This window comes from Acartia tonsa, chromosome 10, assembly GCF_053477335.1.
Source record: "Acartia tonsa isolate MP-2025a chromosome 10, ASM5347733v1, whole genome shotgun sequence".
Lineage (NCBI taxonomy): Eukaryota > Metazoa > Arthropoda > Copepoda > Calanoida > Acartiidae > Acartia > Acartia tonsa.
Window position 1 is genome coordinate 45,681,923 of NC_137269.1, and position 25,698 is coordinate 45,707,620.

The 25,698-nt window shown below is 32.7% G+C and overlaps 1 protein-coding gene and 1 long non-coding RNA gene across 3 annotated transcripts in view; one reads left to right on the forward strand and one right to left on the reverse strand.

The window, feature by feature from the left end:
• On the forward strand, positions 1-1,775 carry LOC145330150 (uncharacterized). The gene is made up of 3 exons (XR_013883278.1): positions 1-670; positions 1,148-1,227; positions 1,663-1,775. It is a non-coding gene; the product is annotated as an uncharacterized LOC145330150 (long non-coding RNA).
• A 1,877-nt stretch (positions 1,776-3,652) lies between these two features.
• LOC145330147 (uncharacterized) overlaps positions 3,653-25,698 on the reverse strand; it is an 86,319-nt gene continuing 64,273 nt past the window's right edge. Inside the window, exons 20-42 of one of the 2 annotated variants that reach the window (XM_080174731.1) lie at positions 23,533-23,596; positions 22,574-22,684; positions 18,499-18,638; positions 17,531-17,644; positions 16,794-17,031; positions 15,944-16,049; positions 15,077-15,173; positions 14,238-14,328; positions 13,532-13,638; positions 12,595-12,772; positions 11,985-12,078; positions 11,666-11,791; positions 11,042-11,191; positions 9,615-10,635; positions 9,195-9,247; positions 8,731-8,946; positions 8,266-8,319; positions 7,750-7,833; positions 7,138-7,288; positions 6,430-6,704; positions 6,045-6,113; positions 5,431-5,561; positions 3,653-5,097 (exon numbers count right to left, since the gene is read on the reverse strand). In XM_080174731.1, coding sequence (XP_080030857.1) covers positions 5,019-5,097; positions 5,431-5,561; positions 6,045-6,113; positions 6,430-6,704; positions 7,138-7,288; positions 7,750-7,833; positions 8,266-8,319; positions 8,731-8,946; positions 9,195-9,247; positions 9,615-10,635; positions 11,042-11,191; positions 11,666-11,791; positions 11,985-12,078; positions 12,595-12,772; positions 13,532-13,638; positions 14,238-14,328; positions 15,077-15,173; positions 15,944-16,049; positions 16,794-17,031; positions 17,531-17,644; positions 18,499-18,638; positions 22,574-22,684; positions 23,533-23,596 — 3,749 coding nt within the window. In that variant the 3' untranslated portion in view covers positions 3,653-5,018. Of the gene's footprint in view, positions 5,098-5,430; positions 5,562-5,812; positions 5,870-6,044; positions 6,114-6,429; positions 6,705-7,137; positions 7,289-7,749; positions 7,834-8,265; positions 8,320-8,730; positions 8,947-9,194; positions 9,248-9,614; positions 10,636-11,041; positions 11,192-11,665; positions 11,792-11,984; positions 12,079-12,594; positions 12,773-13,531; positions 13,639-14,237; positions 14,329-15,076; positions 15,174-15,943; positions 16,050-16,793; positions 17,032-17,530; positions 17,645-18,498; positions 18,639-22,573; positions 22,685-23,532; positions 23,597-25,698 lie in introns of those variants that run through there. The other variant, XM_080174732.1, reaches the window with a different exon arrangement.

Below are 25,698 nucleotides of genomic sequence, written 5' to 3' on the forward strand. Positions count from 1 at the left end.
CGACTGCAAATTCTTCAATTTAGGAAATTTTGGAATTCTCTAATCCACATAATCTAGACACATATTTTATTTTTAAGTTCATGAAATACATTTAAGTTTTGTTGATAAAAATAGTAAGTATTAATAATCAACTCAATTTTTAGTAGCATTATAAAAAAATAACAGGATGTCTACATGTTAGTGCATGTGTAAAAAAGGATCTCGCAAACTCCTGAACTGATATGGTCCTTCTTTACAGTGAAGCTTCATACATGTCCAGGGAAGGTTTTTAGGGTAGGGTACCTCCACCCTACCAAGGATAATTTGGGATAAGGATTAGATGAGTTTATTTTTTTTAATTTTTATGTAATGTTTTATTATTAGAAGTATTTTTTGAGGGGGTGGGGAGAAATATCCTAGGGGAGTTGGTGACAACCCCCACATAAAACAAACAATATTCTTTATGTGCATTTTTTAAAGAAAGTATTTATCAAAAATAACACTAGAACGTTTTTTTCAATCAAATCCGTGTTTTAAAGCTTGAAGAATTGACCCTACATAAAACTTGTAAAAATTTCCACACATACATATATAAAATATATCTATCTAATATAAATACCAGAGTTTTCGAGTTAAAGCCTCAGTTTCTCTACGACAGTTTACAAGAAACAATATATCAAAATGCCAGAAGGTAAAAAACTTATTTAATTACTTTTAAATATGTACATCTGTCTTTCCTTTCCTAATAGTTAAGTGTTATCTGTTTGGAAATGCAACTTAAACTTTTTGAAATAACTTTTATTCCATGGAATTCATTTTAATATTACTTAATAGGCATTAATCTATATAGATAAACTAGTTGCTGCGTCCTTACCATATAGGAGCTCTGAGGGCAGGAAAAAGCAGTTACATAGCCCAAATCCATCCCAAGACTTATATCTATAAATTAATTAGCCTAGAATATATTTGAAGCTTCCCTAAAAAAACAGAACTCAATTAGTTTAGTAGTAATCAAAATCTTAAGCCTAAACAATCAATCATACTTCTTTGTTTAAGGCTAGCGGTTGCGCCTCTGGCATCTAGGGGCCCAGTTTTATTATTTATCTATCTATCTATCAATCTATCTAACTATCTATCTATCTATCTATCTATCAATCTATTAATCTAGCTTGTGAGTGTGGTAAGACTGGAGAGTGCAGCTGTACTGACTGCAAGTGCCCTGACTGCCCCAAATGCCCCAAACAACAGGTACAATCTATTTAACTAGCGGCTACACCCCTAGAGGCCTCTAGTGGCACTCTAAATGTTTGTTTTTAAAAAATAATACATAATACGTTGGGAGGGTGGTGGTACCCTTCCCTATAATGGTTATAAACCTTCCCTGGACCTGTTAAGCTAACCTGTACAGACACACACACATCCTGTTACTTTATAATAGGGATAAGTAACATGGTGCTTTCCCTCCAAGTGCCTGCCCAGCACTGAATCCATATTTTTGAAATAAATTTAAATTGCCTTAATCCTTGCGGGGGTAACCTAACTCTGTAGTGCTACCTAACCAAACCTGACCTAATATTTGAAAATTGTAAATAAAAATTTAAAAATTTTGAAAATTTTAAAAAATTTTAGATCCCTGATTTTTATAATTTATATATATTCTGAATATTTTTTTTTGTATTTCAGACGGAGAGCAAGTAAAAAGAATGGAATTTGAAAAAACACCAATTTATATAAAATTATAAAAAAAAACATGATTTTGTGATTTTTATTATGTCAAATAAACATTTTCGACCTTACTTGTTTGTTAATTAATGAAAATTCATTTATATGAATGCTTGATAGAAATTTAAATTTCATGACATTAGTCTATAAATTATACTTGCTTTTATTTATTGGCCTAATAATTACTATTACATTTTGATTAGTTGGTACAATAACAAATGGATTGTATGTTATAAATTTTAGAGTGAAATTCACCAAATAGTTACAGGAATCATTGTTCAATGTTTGAGCTGTCTTTTACAGTGTCCTTTAACAGTTAGGTGCGATTTATAAAGCGTAACATTTCTATAACCATTAAGAGAATGTTCATTTTTAATTTTACCTAATTTTTAAACTTTGTTGACAACACTTTTTGTATGATAAATTTGTCTGATTTTTGGAACATTGATTTCTAGGAGAACCAAGTACAATATTATTAGCTAAGCATTTCTATAATTTAGTTCTAAAAATGCAAGTATTTCCTTATTCTGAATCCTGTATTCACGAAACTGTAAATCAATATTCTGCTTACTCTGACATTGTTAATGTGTTAATGTTCGTTTGTCCTACTGTATTATTTTAGAGCTTTGCTTTTGTGGATGTTGTCATCCTTGTTTTTTAATGGACCGCTAACTGATAGCCTTAGTTCAATTTTTAAAAGCGAAGCTTTTCTATAATTAGGGTCGGTCCGTCCGTACGTCCATAACGGATAGCTTTTTTCATTATTTTAGGCATGTTAGAATTGTTCTATCGATTTCAAACTTTGCATGGTGATTCCTGTAGAAGTTAGGTACGAGTTAGAAAGCGTAGCAACTCTATAGTCATTACCAGAATGTCCGTACGTCCATTTTAAACATGTAGAGTTTTTTGATTTTTTTTAAACAACGAATTTGTATGTGACCTAATTATTCGATTGGTCTGATTTTTGGTATACTGATTCCTGGGACAACAAAGTATAATGTAATAAGCGAAGCAACTCTATAATCTAGTCCTATAAATGTAAGTATGTCCATAAACATTATGCTGAATCAAGCAGTTTTTCAACAAATTTACTTAAAATTTTGCTTTGACTCATAAACATTTATATTAAGATTATTCAGTTCTGACATTATTCAAGTGTTAATGTCCGTTTGTCTTATCGTTTCAGAGCTTCGCTTTTAGGGATGTTGTCATCCTTGTTGATATACGAGATACGGGCGACAAATATTGAGACGAATTATTTTGAAGATATAATTTTTTGGAAAGCTAAATTTAATCAAGGAATTTTTTAACTAACTTATTTTCTTTTGTCATGTGCTTCACATTTATACGAGAGAAGAATTTTTTACACGAATTAATTTACCCACGAAAAGGTGTATCATTAGATTTGCGACAATTTATAGCTGACTCATAATTCGAACGAAATGAAAAAATTATACCCTTACGTACTAAAATGTTTCAACCAATGAGATGTCTTGAATTTACCATCAGTGATCTTCTATTGGCTGATTTAGAGAATATGTATCTTAAGTATCTCTATTGTGTCTACTAAAAAATTTGAGTGTTTAGACATTTATAACACAACAGTCCTTTGATATACAACGCTATTAAAAGCATAATTGTTTTAATAATTTTATTAATTTCTATTACATCAATTAATTTTAGATAAAGATGAATTTAATTATAATAAGTAATAAAAGCCTATATGAGAATTTTTTAACATCAAAAACATTTTAAAATTCATGATTAATTGATAACAAATAAAAAAATGCTGAGGTTTTTAGGAAACAAAGTGTTTTAAGCTCCATATTTAATTTGAGCTTTTTTTTAGTATACTAAGAAAAATTAAAAGGAACCCAGTAAAAGTGTTGGACTGATTATGACGTAAAAAAAATAATTAGCCAATGAGAGGCCACTATAAATTTTACCATTGGTCAATAATGGCCTCTCATTGGCTAATTTTTTTTCTTACGTCATAATCAGTCCGACACTATTACTGGGTTCAATGAAAAGGTTATAATACAGAAAAAAATACTATATTTGAAAATTTTAAACAACAAAAATGCCTAAATAATATCACAAATAAGAAAATTTTGAGCTAATCAACTGCACAATTTTTGGCTTTATAAATTTATCTTTAAACAAATTACAAAATTTACAATGTTTAAATTTTAAAGCTATTTTAATCTTAGGAATTAAAATTAAGTTATAACATAAATCTTTATGACTTTATTTGGTCTTCAAAAATAAGACTTGTTTTTTTACTGTATTATCTAAATTTAATAATACTGTCAAAAACTTTAATTTAAAATTAAACATTACATTCAAAAAACATATCTTAAATACAAAAATTCGTTGTTTTTTGATTAAATACAAAGGTACATATTTTCTAAGAAGTATTTTGAAATTTAAGACATTGAGATGTTTTAAAAGAAGTTATAGAAACTTTTATGATTTTTTAACATATAAATATATTTTAACACATAATTGTTTAATAATGACTAGAAAATGTTTTTGTATTATGCATTATAGCTCATTTATTTGAGATCATTAGATTATCAATATTTTGGTTATGACATTATAGATTTGAAAAGGATATCTATTGAAGTTAATTCAGAGAAAAAGAAATTTGAGAATGAAATTGGGACGGCGGAAAGTGTCATGTGTGACGTCATAAAAAAACGTCAAAAGAGGAAGGATGGGACAAGAAGTGGAAAAGGAAACCCCTAAAAAAGAGATGAATAATAAACGTATTTTTATGACGTTACACATGTCACTTTCCACTGTCCCATAAAATTGACAATGACATAGTAGATAATTCTTCGCCCAAAACTTTTATTATTTCGTTTTGCTATTTATTGGGGGAGTATTTTTTATATCATGATAATTGGGGTATTTTTTGTCCACTGGGCCCTATCACATAAAGCACCCTAGTAAGCACTGACAACCCCTCCCCCTTTATTTTGAAATGAATTGAAAATTATGGGAAGGGGGTAGTATTTTGTGTGTTTGTTTATTGATTTAGGTCAAGTTAGGTTAGGTTGTATCGGGTCCTAGGTAGCCCTGCAGGGTTATTCACCGGAAGAAAAAAACTCAACCGCCCCCCCCCCCCTTTAGCTTTAATTCATTTTAAAAAGGAGGGAAGGTTATCAGTGTTCAAGTCCATTGTTCTATCCCTCTTTCCCTGAACTTAAAAAATGGAATCATTTAAAAGTTAGTTATACCTACTTTCATTAATTCCAACTGTTATGGATGATTAACAATAAGGATAATTTTTTTTAATAAGTCCTAAAATGTTTTCAAACACTTGTGATTTTAACTTCACTTTTGGTTTTCATTCCAACACTGGTTAAATTCTTTATTGATGAACACTTCTTTCTAAATTAAAAAAATATATATATATTATAGTTTTTTCTATAGGTTTCGTGTTAATAAAACTGTCTGGTTCTATTCAAACTTTTAAAAGTCATCTGTCTGGCTGGTAAATCATCTAATAGTCGGAATAAGTTATATCCAAAATTTGAATAACGACCAAATATTTTTTTCTTGATTTGTTTTGCTTGCATGTTACAACTCATTTCTGTCTATTTGCCTATATCCTACCCTTATCTTTAATTCTATCGGCATTGACCTTGTAAAGGTTTGCTTATCAATCTGTCATTCCATATGTATGTCTTTCTATCTGCTTTTTATATTTATCTATCTAAAGACCTGGATTGTTGTATTTCCTCTTCATCATCTAAAGAATTAAGAAGGTTGTCTACAGATCCACCCCTTCTCCTTCTTCCCTCATGATCATCTTTCCCCTTCTTGCTCTTAGCTCCTGCACTCCCCTCACCTCCCTGAAATCAATCAATCAATCAATATAAAATAAAATATCTCCCCTTCTCCTCTTTCCCTCCTGGTCCTCTCTCCCATTCTCGCTCTTGGATGCCGCAAATCAATCAATCAATCAACATAACATAAAGGATCTTTCTTTCTCCTTCTCCTCTTATGATCCTCTTTCCTTTTTTGCTCCTAGATCCTTCACTCCCATCACTTCCAATCAATTAATCAACATAACATAAAGAATCTTCCCTTCTAATCCCCCCACCCCCTCATGATCAACTTTCCCTTTCTTGCTCTTGGCTCATGCACTTCCCTCACCTCCCTGAAATCAATCAATCCAAATTATTTTAAATTTTTCAATCACTTAAATATTTTGATCTCTCAAATTTTTACAAGATTAGGAACATAAAAATGCAAAGCTCATAACCTTTCAGAACTTTCAGATAAAACTAGGGCTATCAAAGAGTTGGTTATCATATCCGCTAAAACTTGTGTACCTGGAAAAAACTTCTCATCCTGGCCACCAAATGATCAGATTTTGCTCGAGAACTCTGGCAATTTGTACTCTTTAATAAATTTATATAATTAAATTTCAAATTCTATAAAATTTAATTCATTAAAGTAAAACAATAGACGGATTAATAGAGGACCCTGTGCCGACTTTCAATTGGGTCTTTTAAAATCAGCCAATAGCTTCAGTAATATTAACACAGCCAAGTCGCTACAAAAGACAGAATACAATTTGCTAACAGACGAAAAAGGACCCCATTACTGGATCCATACAGTTAACTATAAATATATATTTATTTTTAATTCAAAAATATTTTTATATTTTTCCTGTGGTGTGCACAGAAAATCATTTTAATTTAATGGATGTAGTACCTTAGGTTTTGAATGACTTGACGATTTTGAGCTGCTTTTGCCGGCAGTTGATGAAGAAGCCGTAGCCGCTGAACTTTTCACCTTTTCAGAAGAACTTCCTGACTGCTTATTAGTTGCACTTTTGCCGGGTGTAGAATTTTTGCTTGTTGTGCCTTTGTCAGTTTCAGAAGATTGTATGGTTGTGGCGTTTTTGTCAGGTGTCGTTATGGTAGCTTTTGTAGTGGTTGATTTTTTGCTCAATTCGGCAGATTTGCTTGTTGGGGTTTTGTCAGAACCTGTAAAATAATGATATATGCCAAAACTGAAAGCTATGTGATATTGTTTTCCTTTTACTATTATTAGTTGCATGTTAAGTGTAAGTAAGAATTTCCAGTAAGATCTTGTAAATGGTTGGACTATTATTGGCCTTGTTCATATTGTAGACTATTTGCCTAAGAAGCATGTATTAAATCTACCCTGAAGAAAACGAGGGTCATTTTTCACGTATTTTCCGTTAAAGTTGTGTGTAACTATTTAGTCAAATGTATTTATTAAGTCAAACTGTTCTAAATTATCATCAACTGTATATAAATATAAAATAGTCACAATAAACTTTAAGAACAGTTTGACCTAATAAGCGCATTTGACAAAACGGTTACACACAAATTTATGGAAACACGCAAAACTCTATGATATTAAAACTTGTCAAATAGAAGGAAAAAAACTAACTTGTCGAACTTTTTGATGTTTGTTCTTGAGAGTCAACCTTGTTGGAACTAGAGGTATCTCCAGCTTGACCTCCAGGTTTAGCAGCCTGTCCTCCAGCAGCATCCGGATGTGTTCTGTCAGGTAAACTTCGTAGGATATCCTCAGCGTCTTTCTAAAAATTGTTGAAAACCATGGATAAAACAAACTAGCTAACTGGCCTGTTATTGGTCATTTGAAATGTATTACGTTATTTTTATAGGCATTATAAGCTGCTTCGAAACAAGTATTTTTTAGAAATAGACACTAGAAATAGAGAGCTAATGTAAGTTCCTAAATGTTTACAAGTACAACCTCAAAAAAATACTACTTATAAAATTAAACAAAAAACCTACTACTTTGTCCAGGAAAAAATCAAAACAACTTTTTAATCCTATGAAAATGGCTAAGATAAACTAAATTTTATTATAAAAAGCTATTGATCCATCTTAGCCCAAAACTACTTTTATTATTTTATAAATCTTTGACAAATAGAGCACATTTTTATAATCATTGTTTGATAAGTCCCTAAGGCCAGCCAAGTAAATGCTAGAAAAGAATTTTGTTAGAATTGGTAACAAAGATAAATAAATTTACCTTTGAGCTAGCTGTAAATATATGCGTGCATTTCTGATCAGCTTCATTTGTTACAAACCCAAACATATTTCCATTCTCAGTATCCTGTAAAATTAAAGTATCAAATTACTCTAAACGTTTATTGTGTACGTTAGTTTGTCGGTTATTTAGATATACCGTTGACTTACATGTTAATTATTACAAAAGAAATAAACTAGCAATAATTTTTTAAAAATCTTTTTTAAAACATACATAAAGATATAATACATTTTCATATCGAATTACATAAAATGGCAATCATTTTGTCTGTAGCGAAGGATCTCGCTAACCGCTGAACCGATATGGTTCTCCTTCACTTCTTACAGGTACCTCCACTTTTTATTTTTACTTTTTCTTCTTAAAACACAAATTGGAAATAGGGAAAGGGTCAACTTTCTCCCCTCCCTCTTTGAGTGCCCCTAGTGGCTTCTAGGGGCGTAGCCACTAGTATTGTATATTGTATAAGAAATCAAATCAATTTTATCAAATTAAAATTACCTGTAACCCACAACTAATACTATCAAGGCTGTGCTTCTGCAATGGTTCTTGACCCTAAAAATTATCAAAAAATTAAATCTTATGGCTAAAATGAAATTATTTTTATTGTTAAAAATCCTTAAAATTTGAATATATTTTTAACAAGATTAGCAATAATAATTAGGTTTGATTAGGATGCGTAGTAACTTAATAATCGTTACCAGAAAGTTTGTATGTCCATCTAAATATTGAAGCATATCTATAATAAAGTCACAAAAATTTAAATATTTCCTTTAACAGTATTTAAGAAGTTTTGCAACAAATTTACTTATAATTTTGTTTAGACTTATGCTTGATATTGTGCTTATTCAGTTCTGACACTCTACAAGTGTTAATGTTTGTTTGTCCTGCCGCTTCAGAGCTTCGTTTTATGGATGTTGTAATTTTTGTTTTTTTGTTATTTCTAACATTTTATCGCATACTCACCTCATAGATAGTAGTCTTAAATTCTGTGTCAGTAATAATAACTTGAGTTGGCATCCCTGTCTTCTTGATGATGTCACGTGACGTCTTCACCTGCTCAATGGCGTCTCTTACAGAGTCCTTCCCGCCAAAATTGTCCAGAACAGAGTTGCCATGATAAACAACTTTGTAACATTTTCCAGTTGAAATTTCTGGTTGATTTACTTTCTTCTTCTCTTCCTTTAAATGATATCAATTTTACTTTGAACTCTACTATCGTCTACGCTCAAAGAGGCCTATAGGGGCCTTGAGAGGGGGGGGGGGGGCTTGCTACAGTAGTTTAAAAAAAATATTTTCAGTGGTTAGTGAGATCATTTGGTACATACAAACAGACAGACACAGATCCTGCTGCTTTATTATAAGGATAAAAGGTTATTTCTCTTATAAAAATTACATGTTTAAAATTTTATTGAATAATTATCTTTTACCTTCTTGCCCTCAGTTTCTTGAGAAGGTAAAGGTTTGGCAGCTTTGCTATCAACTAAAAAAATACATTTAGGAATATTAACTTTTTCTCTAAATCTATTATCTTATATTCAACTTAAAACATCAAAGGAAAAATTATTTCTTGTCTCTTACACCAGATTTTCATGTTCTCTAATAAAGTAAAACTTGCAGCGGGCTAAACTAACAATTCCTCTTTCTCCCCCTTATACTCTATCTCCAACTCTACAACTGGATGAACGAACTGACCAATAATAGATTCCATGTTAGCAAGCTTAATTTACGACAATTTTTTCTTGCCATAATATTTATATATTCTACATACATTAGAACATCTATTGTTACTATAACTAATTATTTTGTTTAAACTTTTATAACAGGACCAATACGTGTTGTAAACGTACCTGCGGCAACTGGTGGTGGTGGAGCTTTTTTCTTCTTCCTTCCAAGAGTCATTGTGCCGGTGGTAACTTCATTAGATGTTCCGCTCCTCTCACTGCGCTCACTCCTGTCACTTAGCAGATTATCATCAGAGGATATGGAAGGTGTCCGCTGTTTATCCTCTTTTCCAGTCTCGGATAGTTTTCTGTTGTTTAATGGTCTTTGTCTGTCAGTGGTTTCTGATAGTTTTCTGGACTCTGACAAACCAGTTTTTACACTCTCATAAACAGGTTCTGATAACTTTCTGGTTTCTGTAAGTGTTTTGTTAATTGTACTTTCAGGTTCTGAATTGTTTTTGTCAGTATGTTCAGTGTTTGTATTCTTTAGGTCATCTTTGGAAACTTTTCTTTGGTTAGCAAGTTTAGCATGAGCATGCATGGGACACAAAGGTCCTTCAGAAAGCAGACTAGGAGCAATAGGACCTGCGGAAACTTTATTATCACTAGGAACTGGCTTTTTCAAATTAGAAGGTTCTCTTTGAAGGACTGGTTTGAATGTTGAAATTTCAGGAGGTTTTTTGATAGATGAGTCTAATGATTTTTTAGCTTCTAGAATAGGTTTACTTGATTTGTTATCTTCTACAGGTTTTAGCCTAGCTTTTATATCTGACAATTTTCTGCTGAAATCAGGCAGGCCACCTTTGCTTGGTGTTATTGACTTTTTAGCCTCTTGTTTGTTGGGATCACTCTCTTTGTCTGAGGATTTTTTAGAAGATTTTGATGTTGATGTCTTCTTTTTTGATGGTGTAGTGCTTGTGCTTGATTTTAAATCTTTTGAAACCTTTTTCTTTTGCTCTTTACTGGTTTCTTTTTCTAACTTTTCCTCTTTGGGGTGAATTTCTTTATCATGACTTTGTAGATCTTCTGTTTGGACATGTTGGGTAGTTACTGGTGGACTAGGTGGGGTTTGAACAGGTAGACCAGAAGGAACTAAGATTGGGGAGTCATCCAGGGGTTGGATTAGTGGAACTCTACCTCGTCGATCCTAAAATACCAGTGTTTAGGATTTGTAAAACTTATCATTTTCTATATTAGTCTCTCTCTTTCTTCCTGAGTGTTTTTTTTTCTATCTGTCTGTATTTCTGTCTGTCTGTCTGCATTTCTATTAGTCTGTCTGTTTGTTTGTCTTTTTTTGTCTCTATGTCTGTCTGTTTGTCTGACAGTCTGTATTTAGTACGTATGTCTGTAAAGCTCTATGTCTGTCTTTTTATCTGTTTTATGTCTGTTTATATGTCTGTATGTCTTTCTGTCTGACGATCGGTTGGTCAGTCTGTCTGTTTGCCTGTCTGTCTATCTGTTTGTCTGTATAATTGTCTGCCTGTGTGTTGTCTGTCAGTCTTTCTGTCTGTCTGTCTGCATAACGCCAACATATAAATCTATCTTTATCTTACCTTTATACCATTAGTGCCAGCAAGACTGAGCAACATCCGATGCCTATGTCCAACTTTCTCCACCTCAATGATAGAGGCAAGTTCTTCATCCCAAATAGTTTCTACTTGATGCATGTCTGTCATTAAGTTATCCCGAAAATTTGCAGCATACTGGAAGTAAAAAAAAATAATGATCTCATAAGTATTCCAAATTTTGGTGTAACTTTGAGTAGAACTCAATATTTTCTTCAAATGTATTAACAGCTTTCTCCCCCCTAGCAAATGAAACAGAGTACAGTGTCCATTAAAAATGACGTCATACAATTCAAATGACTAATGATAGGCCAGTATACATTGTAATTGACCATTGGAAATTTGTATACTGGCCAATTATTGGTCATTTATACTGTATGACGTCATTTTTTATTGTACACTACACGCTGTTTCGCTTGGCATTTGAAGTGGTGGTAAGGGCAGAAAATAGCCTAAAACCAAATAAAGACTTAATTGAAAAAATAAAGTAGCCAAAACTACCTACCGGGACCTAATAACAGCTCCTCTCAAACGGAGAACTCAATCGGTTATGTAGTTTAAGAAATGTTAAGCTTGATATCTATATTTTAGATTGTGATTTTATCTATTTACCTGCGGTAAATGTATAGATTGAAGCCAGTCCTCTAATTTATTTGGAATATTGACAGGTTTGCCAGCTTCGCTGAATGTAAAGTTGTTGTCCCTGTGCTTCAGTGACTCGATCAAAACAGCAATATCCTTTGAAGGAATAAATCTAGCACTCAAATTGTAAAAGGGTCATTTATATTTGAATATCGATCAAGAATACATTATTATTAGTGAAAAAAATGCATTTTTAAAGCTATTATTACTTAACTCTTTCTAAATGGTCACTCACATAATAAAACTTTTCAGATAGGCCAAAATTTTTAGATTTTGCTAGATAATTTGCCTTGTTGTTTGTGATGCCAATGTCAGCTAAGTCTTCTTTTGTAAGAACATCTCCCCCAATATAGTTGATATTATCATATCCATTCTCTTCAAAACTAAAATACATATTTATGTTAAGATAAATAGATTAATAGTTAGATAGATAAGTATTTACACCTAAGCTTTTGGCCGCTGATTTAGTTGTTTAACTTAGGTTAGGTTAAAACAATGTCAATGGCCACTATGAATGGGGGCGTGATGACGCTTCGGGCACAAGTCCTCTCCACTCTGCATTTTGAATTGCAGTGCAACTCGCTCAATCGCCCAGGGTAACCAACACCCATCAGACGACTAAACCTTTAATTGCACGACATTTGTGTGAGAAGTCCTAACTGTGCATGGTATTTGAGTTGCTCCTGTTTTGAGCCAAGGCATTCCTTATTCTCTAACTATTTATGTTGCACATCTGACACTTCAGCAGTATGAACCATTTTTAATGTCTTTATTTATGACGCGGTGTCGGACCGAGATTTGAAACTGTCACCTTCCCGATAACGAGCGGATGCGATACGTGTTGAGCCACGGTCGCGTTGAACTTCTTACCAATAGATTTTGTTAGTAAACAAATATACCTAGCTAAATATTGATTCATATTTATGAAATTCAGCCATTCTTCAATTGTTGACGTTAACTTTTCTCGTTTCTTCAGCGTTGGGTAATCATAGACCGGTGAATTATTGGGCGTGCTGATACCGTTACCGTTACTAGTCCCGCCGTTTGCACTCGCTTGTTCGGCTACTTTACCAATATCTAATAAGAAAACATCTTAATAATTTTTACACAAAAAATATTTTGTTTTTTATTTTAATCTGCAAATTTAGGTTACGATCTACCAGGGATACGAAAATAACCAATAATTTGATGTACATTAATAATTATTATTCAAAATATTACCCCTTTTGTAGATTACAGTTAGTGGTTGAAACGCTTGGACACTTAACTTAATGAAACAACCAATCAAAATTCAATAAAAGTCCCAAAGGATGGTGGTAATCCAACGAATAAGAAAACGTTTTTATGAAACTTAGGGAACCACTCTAATAAACAGCCCTATGTCCCCTCCCTTCCTGAAGATCTAACCTGCCCTTTTTTTTCCCATTTAAACTGAACTTGAATGTATTTCATTTTTTCTTTTAGATAAGTGTACATAAAAGACGGATAAACATACAACATAAGTAACCTTGTTAATGGTGTCTTAATTATCATTTTAAGAATCATATGTAACAGACAGACAAACACACATCCTTAATTTTATTGCTATTACTCAAGAAACTTCAAAGAGAGAGGGGACAATGGGCTGTTTATTACACTAGTCCCCAAAGTTTCAAATAACGTTATCTTATTCTTATTCGTTGGTAAAAACATCTTTGCAGACTTTTTTTGTGAGCTTATTAACGTTTTAGCATCTAATTTTAATCCACAGAAGGGGTAATTTTGCGTATCATTATTGTGGATGTATATCAATTTATCGGCCATTGTCTTATCCCTTTAGATCCCTGATAGATTTACCTTGTCCAAAAGAGTCAATAATTTTACAAATTTTGGACCATTCTTCTTCTTCATCGAAAGGAGACAAAATAGACAAACTCTGAGATTTGTCGCTACTCAAGGATATTCTAATTTTATAGTTTTATTCTAAGGGGGAGTTAATTAAAACCCCTCTTAATATTGAAATTAATCTAGTCTATATGGCGTTTTAAAGCACCCATTTTCAAGAAGATTCAAGGTACGCGTTGCATTGCAATTTAATTACAATGATTTTAATATCTTTCATATTTTTTAAATTAAAGTAAATATATCAAATTTGAAGTATTTGCTCTCATTTATCATTACTCAGAAAAGCTAGGGGTAAAGCAAAAAAAAGTTTCAATAAAGCTTTGAATCCGATTAACTTCCGCTGGATTAGGGCCAGTCTTGATCCATCTTATTATATACAATATTATACATGACAAATAAGATGATATTCTTTTAACTAAAATAAATCCATATTCCTAAGGCCAATTAAAAGTGAAGAAATTGATTATATAATTTTTTGTATCAGTAGAAAGCTGTCTCTAATACGGTACGACGGTACGATAACATCTCGGGCTGGCTTTAATTTAATGCTTTTTATTTTAGTTTTCGTGGAAAATTATAATAAATTTCAGTACGGCTGAATATCCTTATTCGTTTTCAAAGCCATACTGGAATAAATCATTATGGTATAAAACTATTCCTATTAGAGTCCGAGTCTATTCCACCATCTTTATCCCAATCAAGGCTTTGGTAGATACTGTCATCACATGTTAGCTGTCCAGAGTGGTTATCTAGATAGATAGATAGTCAGATAGATAGTTAAATAATTGCTTTGTTAGATGCACACTCATAGACATCCAGAAAGATGGATAGATAGACATATGTATAGACAACCAGAAATATATATAGAAAAATAGTTGTATAGACAACCAGAAAGATGGATAGATAGACAGATGTATAGACAACCAGAAAGATGGACAGATAGACAGATGTATAGACAACCAGAAAGATAGATAGATAAACAGATATATAGACAACCAGAAAGATGGATAGATAAAGAGATGTATAGACAACCAGAAAGATGGATAGATAGACATATGTATAGACAACTAGAAAGATGGATAGATAGACAGATATATAGACAACTAGAAAGATGGATAGATAGGCAGATATATAGACAACTAGAAAGATGGATAGATAGATAGATAGATGTATAGACAACCAGAAAGATAGATAGATTTATAGACAACCATAAAGATGGATAGATATACAGATGTATAGACATCCAGAAAGATAGATAGATGTGTAGACAATCAGAAAGATAGATAGATAGACAGATGTATAGACAACCATAAAGATGGATAAATATACAGATGTATAGACAGCCAGAAAGATAGATAGAGAGACAATTGTAAAGATAGACAACCAGAAAGTTGGATAGATAGATAGATAGACAACAAGAAAGATGTGGATAGATAGATAGACAAAAAGAAAGAGATAGATAGACAAAAAGAAAGAGATAGATAGATAGATATTGACCTGTACAATTATCAGGCCTACGGAGGACGACCTCACTAAGACTGGAATCCTCAGAATCTGGACTAGTTGCTATATGCAGCTGTGGGCAATTCTCATCCTTGAAAAAAACAATGATGAATATCTATCAAAGCAAGACCTACATTAAGACGGTAGGACAAACGAACATTAATATTTGTAGAGTATTAAAATATTAATTTATGAGTTTAAATAACATTTTTAGTTAATTGTTGCAAAATTGCAACTTTTAAGGACATACTTAAATTTTTACATTATTCCTTTTTGTTCTGGGAATCGTTTTTATAAAAATCAGATGAATAGAATAATTATACCATACGAAAAATTTTTGGCAAAAATGTTAAAAATTAACATATTTTAAATAAATTCATAAGGACTTTATGGTTGTTATCATAGAGGTGCTACAATTTCAATTGGTATCCAAGTGTTTTATGAATCCTTATTCAAAGTTTAAATCGATAGGACTATCCTAACTTGCCTAAATTAACGTTAAAGCTATCCGTTAAATATGTACGTGAACGATTATAATTATAGAAAAGCTTTGCTTTTAAAAGATATTTTAAAATACTATCAAGTGAGATATCCATAATAGTATAACAGCCTTAAACACGACCTAAATGGCAATCAAGCATTCTTATATAAACTTAAATCTATACTTTTTTCTATATTGTTTTTTAAATGAGTTTTTATGTATATTTTGTTTTTGTGGCTTTATTAGCTTATAGTTAATTCTATTACAGGTAAAAAATCCACACTGTTGATTTGAACCTATCAATCAAGTCGTTTTACTTTTCTCTATATATCGCGGTTGACGCGCGGCTGCCAAGCCCTACTTATCATTTATCTTAATACCTTAGGTATGGCTGGTAATTTTCTTCCAGGTGGAAGCTTGCGGTCAGACAGGGTACAAGTGCTTTTGTCCTCATACTCTAAACTGCTGGGATCAATCCATTCATTTCTAAAAAGTTCATCCTATTATATAAAGTACTAAGGTTTTTTTTTGGCCGCATCTTAAGATTTCAGTAACTACTTAACTGATTGAGATCTTCTTAATAGGGAAGCTTCACATAGATTATGAGATGGTTTTAGGCTATTCTGATTGTAAATTTAATTACTGGGATAGTTTTAGACTATTTTTTAGATGCTTGGGGCTCAGCCACCAGTACGTAATATAATTCTGGCTCTGTAGTTAAATATGTTTTGCAACTAACTGAATTATAAAAGGGATTACAATATAAAGTTTAACAATTTCTATAAAGTTAGTTTTAATATCCTAACTGTTTTATGCAATGTTTGATTAATGATAATTCTAGTTTTGAACTTTGAAATTCAGGTCTTTGTTAGAATAAACAAACAATAGTATTCAGCTTTCTATCTAATTTTCTATCCAGCATTCTATCCAGCAATCTATCTCTCTATCCATATTTCTACCCACCTTTCTTTCTGTCTTTCTATCTATCTTTCTAGCTATCATTATATCTGTTATTTTATCTATCTTTCTATCTATAATATTTTTTTTCTATCTATCTTTCTATTTATTTCACTTGTGAGTGTAAACCAAACCGGTAATTTCTTTTTATTTAGGGTTGATTTTGAATTATCGATAGAATTTAGAGAAGTAGAAATTATATAGAATTCGTTCCTGAAAATTGTATGTCTGTATCTTATAAGATCACTATAGTCAATATAAATAAGAACATACCTATCCAAGGGCAGAAGCATCCAAGATTCTGTTATAGTCTCCTGGTGCAACCTATCAGGTGCATACTCAGACCGTAGAAAACTCAGCACACTATGAATAGCGGATTCCGCTTCCCAGGCGGTCGGCGGATCGTGTTCCGGAGTGGAAGGCTGCTCGTAGTGTGTTGGACTTAACGGTATCTCCATAAGTTCGAGTCCTAGCCCGCTTGTGCCATTAGTTTTCTCATACGTTTCTTCACCTGAGATTTTACATATTTATTAAAACAAGTTTTGTTCGGTAAAAACCTTTTACGTTTAATACATTAGGTATTATTTTGTATCGTGGAAAGAAAACGAAGTAGCGGGTTTCGTCGTATTTTCACAGTAGCTATTCTCCTTTTTATTGACCCTACGGGGGGCTATAACCATGCAGGGCAATCATTAACATTTAAAATAACCTATCAAAAGCTTCTAAGAAGATAAGACGAACCCCACTACTTTGTTTTTTTTCCAAAGTCCATTCTTTTCATAATAATATGCCATAAAACAATATTTTAGCAAAAATATAAATATTCTATGAGAAAATATCCTATAATGCTTTAGACTAATAATAACACCTACGAGTTTCGTACTAATGTTAATTAGTCTTAGGAAGCTATCTTTTTAACCTTTTAGGAAGTTTGTAAATGTACTGAACACTTTGTTTTATGGTATCTCTAAGTTGATTCACCCTCCCTTATATAAAAAATAGTCACGAACCTGCCGAATCTAAATCAGAATGATGGTTTTGAACAGGTCTAAGTTTATATGTTGTTTTAGAAACTAGAATTGTGTTGAGGCCACCTGTACTCTTCTCACTTGACCGTCGGCTACCTGCAAATTATATTGTATAAAAATTTGGGGTATAGTCTCTTTCGTGGCAACGAAGGGGCGTTTCTTCGTATTTTCACAGTAGCTTTTCTCCTATTTATAGCCCTTGCGTCAGGCTATAACCCTGCGGGCAATCACCTAACCCAATATAATCTAACCTAACCAAAATAACGCCATTTTTAAAATATGACGAATTGCCCCTTAAAGTTGCGTACCCACGAAAGGGACTATACCCGAAAACTATGTAGGTAAAATACAATTTTTTCAGAGGCAAAAGAGAGGTCGAAACAAGGATGACAACATAAATAAATAGTTGACAAGAAGATTTAAAGAACATTTGTTAAAATCAAGAATAGAAATATATTATAGAAAAATCGCAAAACCTTCCATTACGAAACAATTCTCATGTATTTTTATATTTACGGACGGACACAGTGTAAATTACACAACGTGGTATAGTTGATCTTCATAAAAAACAGCCGTCTGTCTTGAATAATTACTGTAAAGTCACATTTACCCCATAGCGGTTAATGAAAAAAAACCTTGTAAATAAGTTTTAAAAGAATCAAAATTTAGTAAAAAAAAAGAAAAAAAGTGAATAAAAGCTGATAAATATTAAAGTAATAAAAAAGGGAAAAAAGAAAAAATATAAATGAAAAAAATGAGTTACATAAATATAAATAGGAAGAGAGAGAAATAGAAAAAGAGATAGAGAATAACAATAAAAGAGAAAATGAAACAAAGAGGTGTAAAAATGGAAAAAAAGTAAAAAAGGCTTAGTAATAAAGATGAAAAATATAATACAAAATATATTGATTACAGAAAAATAAAATAATATTAAATTTAATTTAAATTACCTAATTTTCTTTCTAGCTTTGGATCAAGAGTAGAATATTTATCAGGGCCAGGACTCTCCCGCCGAATCTTCCGTTTGTACTGCTTCTGGGATATAAACCGGTTTGTTGACTCATCATTATCACAGGACACGTTTAGAGATCTTAATAAACATATATGTATTAATTGAGTTGTAAATTTTTTAGATTATTTATTCTATTATACAAATTAGAACGTCCATCCGTCTGTCATAAGCTTACAAATCCGAATCCGGTGTTTTTTTAGGGAATATCCTTACTGGTCGGTATGGTTTTAAGCTATTTTCTTGTGTTTTACAACCCCTTCTCCCGATTTTTACAATAAAAAATATCTTTATTGAGAGATATCTGTTTAAAAACAACATTTCTTTGATTAAAAAAAATATTTCTTAAAATTTTCTGTATTATAGTTATCTCTTCTTTTCCCTTTAAACTTATTTACCCTACTAGTGCTAGCTGTGCCACTTATAGACTTGATTGTCCTTGTTAAGTTGTTATATAAGCTTAATATTCTAAAAGCATTTCTGTATCAGAGAGAGAGGGGACAATTGCCGGTTTATTACACTAGTCCCCAAAGTTTTGATATAACGTTTTTTTCGTATTGGTTGACTTAACAACTTCAGGAACTTTTTTGATTAGTTGGTTAAGTAAGATTTGTGTTCAAACGTTTCAACAAATAATTCAAATATTAGGGTTAGTTGTGTTTATCATCATTGGGGATGTACATCAATTTATCGGCCATTGTCTTATCCCTTTAGATCCCTGTTTGTGAATACTTAAAAGCAACAGAGTAATAAATTTTAAAAATCGATAAGCATAAATATTTAATACATAAAGTAGCTCTTATAATCGGTTAGTCTAATAAAACAACAATAAGTCATAAATAGCCAAAACAGTTAAAAGGCCTTGTCTTGTTATGGTTACTTATATTGTTGTTAATTAAGGGTAGTTTATCTATAATACAAAGTAGAACGATGTCTGTCTGTCCGTCTGACCGTCTGTCCGTTCGTCTGTCTGTTTGTCCCTTAAGATCTCGGTAACCACCGAACCGATCGGATTCTACTCTTCAGGGTATATACCTATTGGTCCTGTGGTGGTTTTAAGCTATTTTCTTGGGGGGTGGGACACCCCCAACCCCCCCAAAAACAAAAAAATCCCCCCCCCATTTTTTTTTTTTTTTTTTTTTATATTTGCTGAAGATTTCCTAGGTCCTTTGGTAAAAAATATTTTTTATTCCAGCATTTATTTTGAATGAAAGAATAGCAACATTCTCTCACTAAAAACAATAAATATTAATTTTTTTTATCACCTCTTGGGGCAAAGCCCCTAGAGGCTAGGGGCGAAGCCGCTAGTTTAATATAAGAAGCAATTTGAGGTTATGTTAGGTAAAGATTACAGAGGTCCCGCAGGAAAATTTCCGACAGGGCCCTGCAATTTGTTTTCTTCAAAACTTGAAAATAAGGGGGGTTTGGTGGTCAAGAAATAGATTTGAATGAAAGCACCAAAAAATTATGTTACATTACTTGTTAACTTACCAAACAGAAAGCATGCTTTAGAAAGATAAACAAAATTGTTTACTTGTTTATCAGTATACATAGAACATGTAGTAGTAATATTTTAAAAAGCTTTTAGTTTACATTATGTTATTCATTGAATCAATGACAGCATGCTAAACAGAAATTTTTTTGCAAAATTTAAACAGTTTTTACAATTTTTAACCCTTCTATTTTGTTTAAATTATTAAGTTTCTCTTTCTAAAGCGAAGCTTTTCTTTTATTATCGTTAATATAGTCATCTTAAAATTGGCTATTCCTGTAGTAGTTAGGTACGATCTAAAAAAACGTTTGTATGTGAGCAGTTTTTTTCAATTAATTTACTTACAATTTAGTTTAGACTTATACATTTATATTCTGCTTCAATTATGATACTCTACAAGTGTTAATTCGTTTGTCCTACCGTTTAAGAGCTTCACTTTTATGAATGTTGTCATCCTTGTTTGTATGTTGTGATCCTTGTTTACCTGACTTTAACAAGTTTTATTGTTGTTGTGTTAATTATTTGATTTAATTATACTTAATACAAACTAATTTTATAATTACATACACCTAACAAACAAATTAGTTTACTTTAAACATCAAACAAATAGGTTTATCTTTCTATTTAAATATATTTTATTTGAGACTTAAAAGTGGTCGTAGGCTATTTTAACATTAAAGTAAAACAATAGAGGAGGAAGGGGTTAAATAAATGTATGTCTCCACCCCGAAACCCTGTGCCAAATTTTAATTAGGTCTTTGAAGATCAACCAATAGTATCGAAATTATAGCCAAGTCGCTAAAAATTGTTTCTTTTTCTTTTAAACTAAAAGTGCTCCTAGAGGCCTCTAGTGGCGTAGCCGCTACTAAGCTATGATAAAATAATAAAATTGAATATAACATTATGGTATAAACTTGATTATTAAGTTTAAGTATCCTTTAGTAAGCATAGAGTGATATTTATATGGGGTAAGAAAGGGTAGGTTATTATTATAAATTACTATGATTCTTAGAGTCGCAACTACAATACAATTTTGATTTTTAATGCATCTAAAAGACTGTCTGCCTGTCTGTAACTAAAAGATTCAAAGTTCCTAAAAAGGAATTTAGTCCCTATGGTAATTTCTTTATTTCGCCCTGACTCGCTTTCTTTATCGATCTCTATTATTCATCTCTTTCTCTCTTTTCCTCTTGCTCCCTCTTTTTCTCCCTCTCTTTTTTTCTCTCTCCTTTTTTGCTCATATTATCTTTCTACCTATCTTTCTCTATCTCTCTCTTTTCTCTTTCTGTATCTGTTTTGTTTTATTTTAATTTCCCATTGACATATCCCTTAACCCCTGTTGTCAGAATATATTGAAAAGACTCGAGAGAGAGAAGCCTCCCACTTTACAATATTCTAAATCTGGAATATTAAATTTGGGAAAAATTGTATTTTACATAATGATATGATAATCAAAAGTTAATCAGTTGAAAGATTTTAATATTTTGTAGAATTAACAGAAAATAAAAGACTATAAATTAAATATCAATGAAGTGACTATCAAATGTTGCGATAAAGTCAAGCAAACAATAAATCTTAAAAAATGAATTAATGTCAATGTATAAAGTTAGCACACAGAATGAACATCCAATAGACTAATAGCAAAAATATTTTTAAATCAGAAAACGGTCTAGAAATATAAAACATATATGGTTCATCGTGATGGTTATCAGGGATTTTAAGGGATAAGACAATGGCTGATACATTTTTTTACATCCCCAATGCTAATATACAAAAATGACCACTTCTGTAGATTACAATTAGTGGTTGAAACGTTTGGACACTCAACTTAATTAAATAACCAATCAAAATTTAATAAAATATCCCAAAGTTGTTAAGCCAACGAATAAGAAAGAGTAATCATAAAACTTTGGAGACTAGTGCCTATTGTCCCCTCCCTCCCTTATATGCTTACCTATTACTCATACTATTGATAACACACTGCTGGCACTCACTCCTGCTCTGACAGGAGGAGGACCAGAACTGGTAGCACCCCATGATTATCCTTACCTATTACTCATACTATTGATAACACACTGCTGGCACTCACTCCTGCTCTGACAGGAGGAGGACCAGAACTGGTAGCACCCCATGATTATCCTTACCTATTACTCATACTATTGATAACACACTGCTGGCACTCACTCCTGCTCTGACAGGAGGAGGACCAGAACTGGTAGCACCCCATGATTATCCTTACCTATTACTCATACTATTGATAACACACTGCTGGCACTCACTCCTGCTCTGACAGGAGGAGGACCAGAACTGGTAGCACCCCATGATTATCCTTACCTATTACTCATACTATTGATAACACACTGCTGGCACTCACTCCTGCTCTGACAGGAGGAGGACCAGAACTGGTAGCACCCCATGATTATCCTTACCTATTACTCATACTATTGATAACACACTGCTGGCACTCACTCCTGCCCTGACAGGAGGAGGACCAGAACTGGTAGCACCCCATGATTATGCTTACCTATTACTCATACTATTGATAACACACTGCTGGCACTCACTCCTGCTCTGACAGGACGAGGACCAGAAGGAATTGTTTGAATCAGATGAGAGGATTCCATCACAGGAATGTCTGTACAGTTTAAACCTTTGTTAGTTAAAATTATAATTTCATCTAATAATTATATAAAAAGGATTTCTGTCTCTCTGTTTGTCTGTCTTTACCTAAGATCTCTAACAACTGAACCGGTATGGTTCTACTTTACAGAGTAAGTATCTCGTAGGTTCCTTGGAAGGTTTATAGCTATTTGGGTGGAAGGGTATCACCTCCCTCCAAAGAAAAATCGCTAGAGGCCTATAGGGGCGTAGACGCTATTCCTTATATAAAAGTAACTAAATCGGTGTCTGTCTCTCTTTCTGTACTTAAGGATATCGCTAACCACTGAACCGATATGATTCTCCCATAAAATGTAGCTTCTCATAGGTAACGGAAAGGATTATAACTATTTTAAAGGAGGTTATCACCACCCTACCAAGAGAAATCGCACATAAAAAATGACCCAACCTACAAAAAAAATTTCTATTTCTTTTTAAAACTGAAATAGAAAATTGAGTGTGGGCGACTTTTCAAAACTTACTTTGTCTATCCATCTGTTTTTATGTTTCGCTACTTATGGATATTATCATCCACTAATAAAAGTATTTGCCTAACAACTCTACAACTGAATTAACATTTCCAGTATGGCCTCGAAACGGACTAATATCCGCTGAATCAGAACCGGTTCTCAGCCATATTAAAAAATCATGTATAGAATCGTATTCCACGAATATTAAAATACAAATCATTAAATTGATACCAGTTTTGTTTATCTTACATTTTTCATTGTAATATCCGCGGAAGGCTGTCTAAAATACTATGTAATAAACAACTATTCCTATTGATTCAAAATTTTTTCTTATAAATCTAAAAAAAGGGATTTCCTTGTGTCTAGTTGGTTTTTGTGATTCCGCCTATGGTCATTATGGCCAGTTAAGCCTTCACCTCCTAAAAAGACAAAAAAAAATCATTAAAATATCATAAATCTAAATTTTGAAGATTATTATGTATGTTATCTACCTAATCAGTTATACCTGGAGAAAGTTCTCTAGTAGCAGAGGTCATATCTACAGTTGATAAACTACTCAGAGCCCTGTTGGATCCTTTGTATGTTATCTACCAAACCAATTATACCTGGAGTAAGTTCTCTAGTAGCAGAGGTCATATCTACAGTTGATAAACTACTCAGAGCCCTGTTGGATCCTTTGTATGTTATCTACCAAACCAATTATACCTGGAGAAAGTTCTCTAGTAGCAAAGGTCATATCTACAGTTGATAATTTACTCAGAGCCTTGCGGGGATCCTTTGTATGTTATCTACCAAACCAATTATACCTGGAGAAAGTTCTCTAGTGGCAGAGGTCATATCTACAGTTGATAAACTACTCAGAGCCCTGTTGGATCCTTTGTATGTTATCTACCAAACCAATTATACCTGGAGTAAGTTCTCTAGTAGCAGAGGTCATATCTACAGTTGATAAACTACTCAGAGCCCTGTTGGATCCTTTATATGTTATCTACCAAACCAATTATACCTGGAGAAAGTTCTCTAGTAGCAAAGGTCATATCTACAGTTGATAATTTACTCAGAGCCTTGCGGGGATCCTTTGTATGTTATCTACCAAACCAATTATACCTGGAGAAAGTTCTCTAGTGGCAGAGGTCATATCTACAGTTGATAAACTACTCAGAGCCCTGTTGGATCCTTTGTATGTTATCTACCAAACCAATTATACCTGGAGTAAGTTCTCTAGTAGCAGAGGTCATATCTACAGTTGATAAACTACTCAGAGCCCTGTTGGATCCTTTGTATGTTATCTACCAAACCAATTATACCTGGAGAAAGTTCTCTAGTAGCAGAGGTCATATCTACAGTTGATAAACTACTCAGAGCCTTGCGGGGATCCTTTGTATGTTATCTACCAAACCAATTATATCTGGAGAAAGTTCTCTAGTAGCAAAGGTCATATCTACAGTTGATAATTTACTCAGAGCCTTGTGGGGATCCTATGCATGTTATCTACCAAACCAATTATACCTGGAGAAAGTTCTCTAGTGGCAGAGGTTATTTCTATAGTTGATAAACTACTCAGAGCCCTGCGGGGATCCTTTTTATGTTATCTACCTAACCATAACCTTGTGGGGATCCTATGTATTTTATCTACCTAACTATATACCTTTGGGGATCCTATGTATTTTATCTACCTAACTATATACCTTTGGGGATCCTATGTATTTTATCTACCTAACTATATACCTTTGGGGATCCTATGTATTTTATCTACCTAATCAGTTATACCTGGAGAAAGTTCTCTAGTAGCAGAGGTCATATCTACAGTTGATAAACTACTCAGAGCCCTGCGGGAATCCTTTGTATGTTATTTACCTAACCAGTTATACCTGGAGAAAGTTCTCTTGTTGCAGAGGTCATATCTACAGTTGATAAACTACTCAGAGCCCTGTTGGATCCTTTGCATGTTATCTACCAAACCAATTATACCTGGAGAAAGTTCTCTAGTAGCAGAGGTCATATCTACAGTTGATAAACTACTCAGAGCCCTGTTGGATCCTTTGTATGTTATCTACCAAACCAATTATACCTGGAGTAAGTTCTCTAGTAGCAGAGGTCATATCTACAGTTGATAAACTACTCAGAGCCCTGTTGGATCCTTTGTATGTTATCTACCAAACCAATTATACCTGGAGAAAGTTCTCTAGTAGCAAAGGTCATATCTACAGTTGATAATTTACTCAGAGCCTTGCGGGGATCCTTTGTATGTTATCTACCAAACCAATTATACCTGGAGAAAGTTCTCTAGTGGCAGAGGTCATATCTACAGTTGATAAACTACTCAGAGCCCTGTTGGATCCTTTGTATGTTATCTACCAAACCAATTATACCTGGAGTAAGTTCTCTAGTAGCAGAGGTCATATCTACAGTTGATAAACTACTCAGAGCCCTGTTGGATCCTTTATATGTTATCTACCAAACCAATTATACCTGGAGAAAGTTCTCTAGTAGCAAAGGTCATATCTACAGTTGATAATTT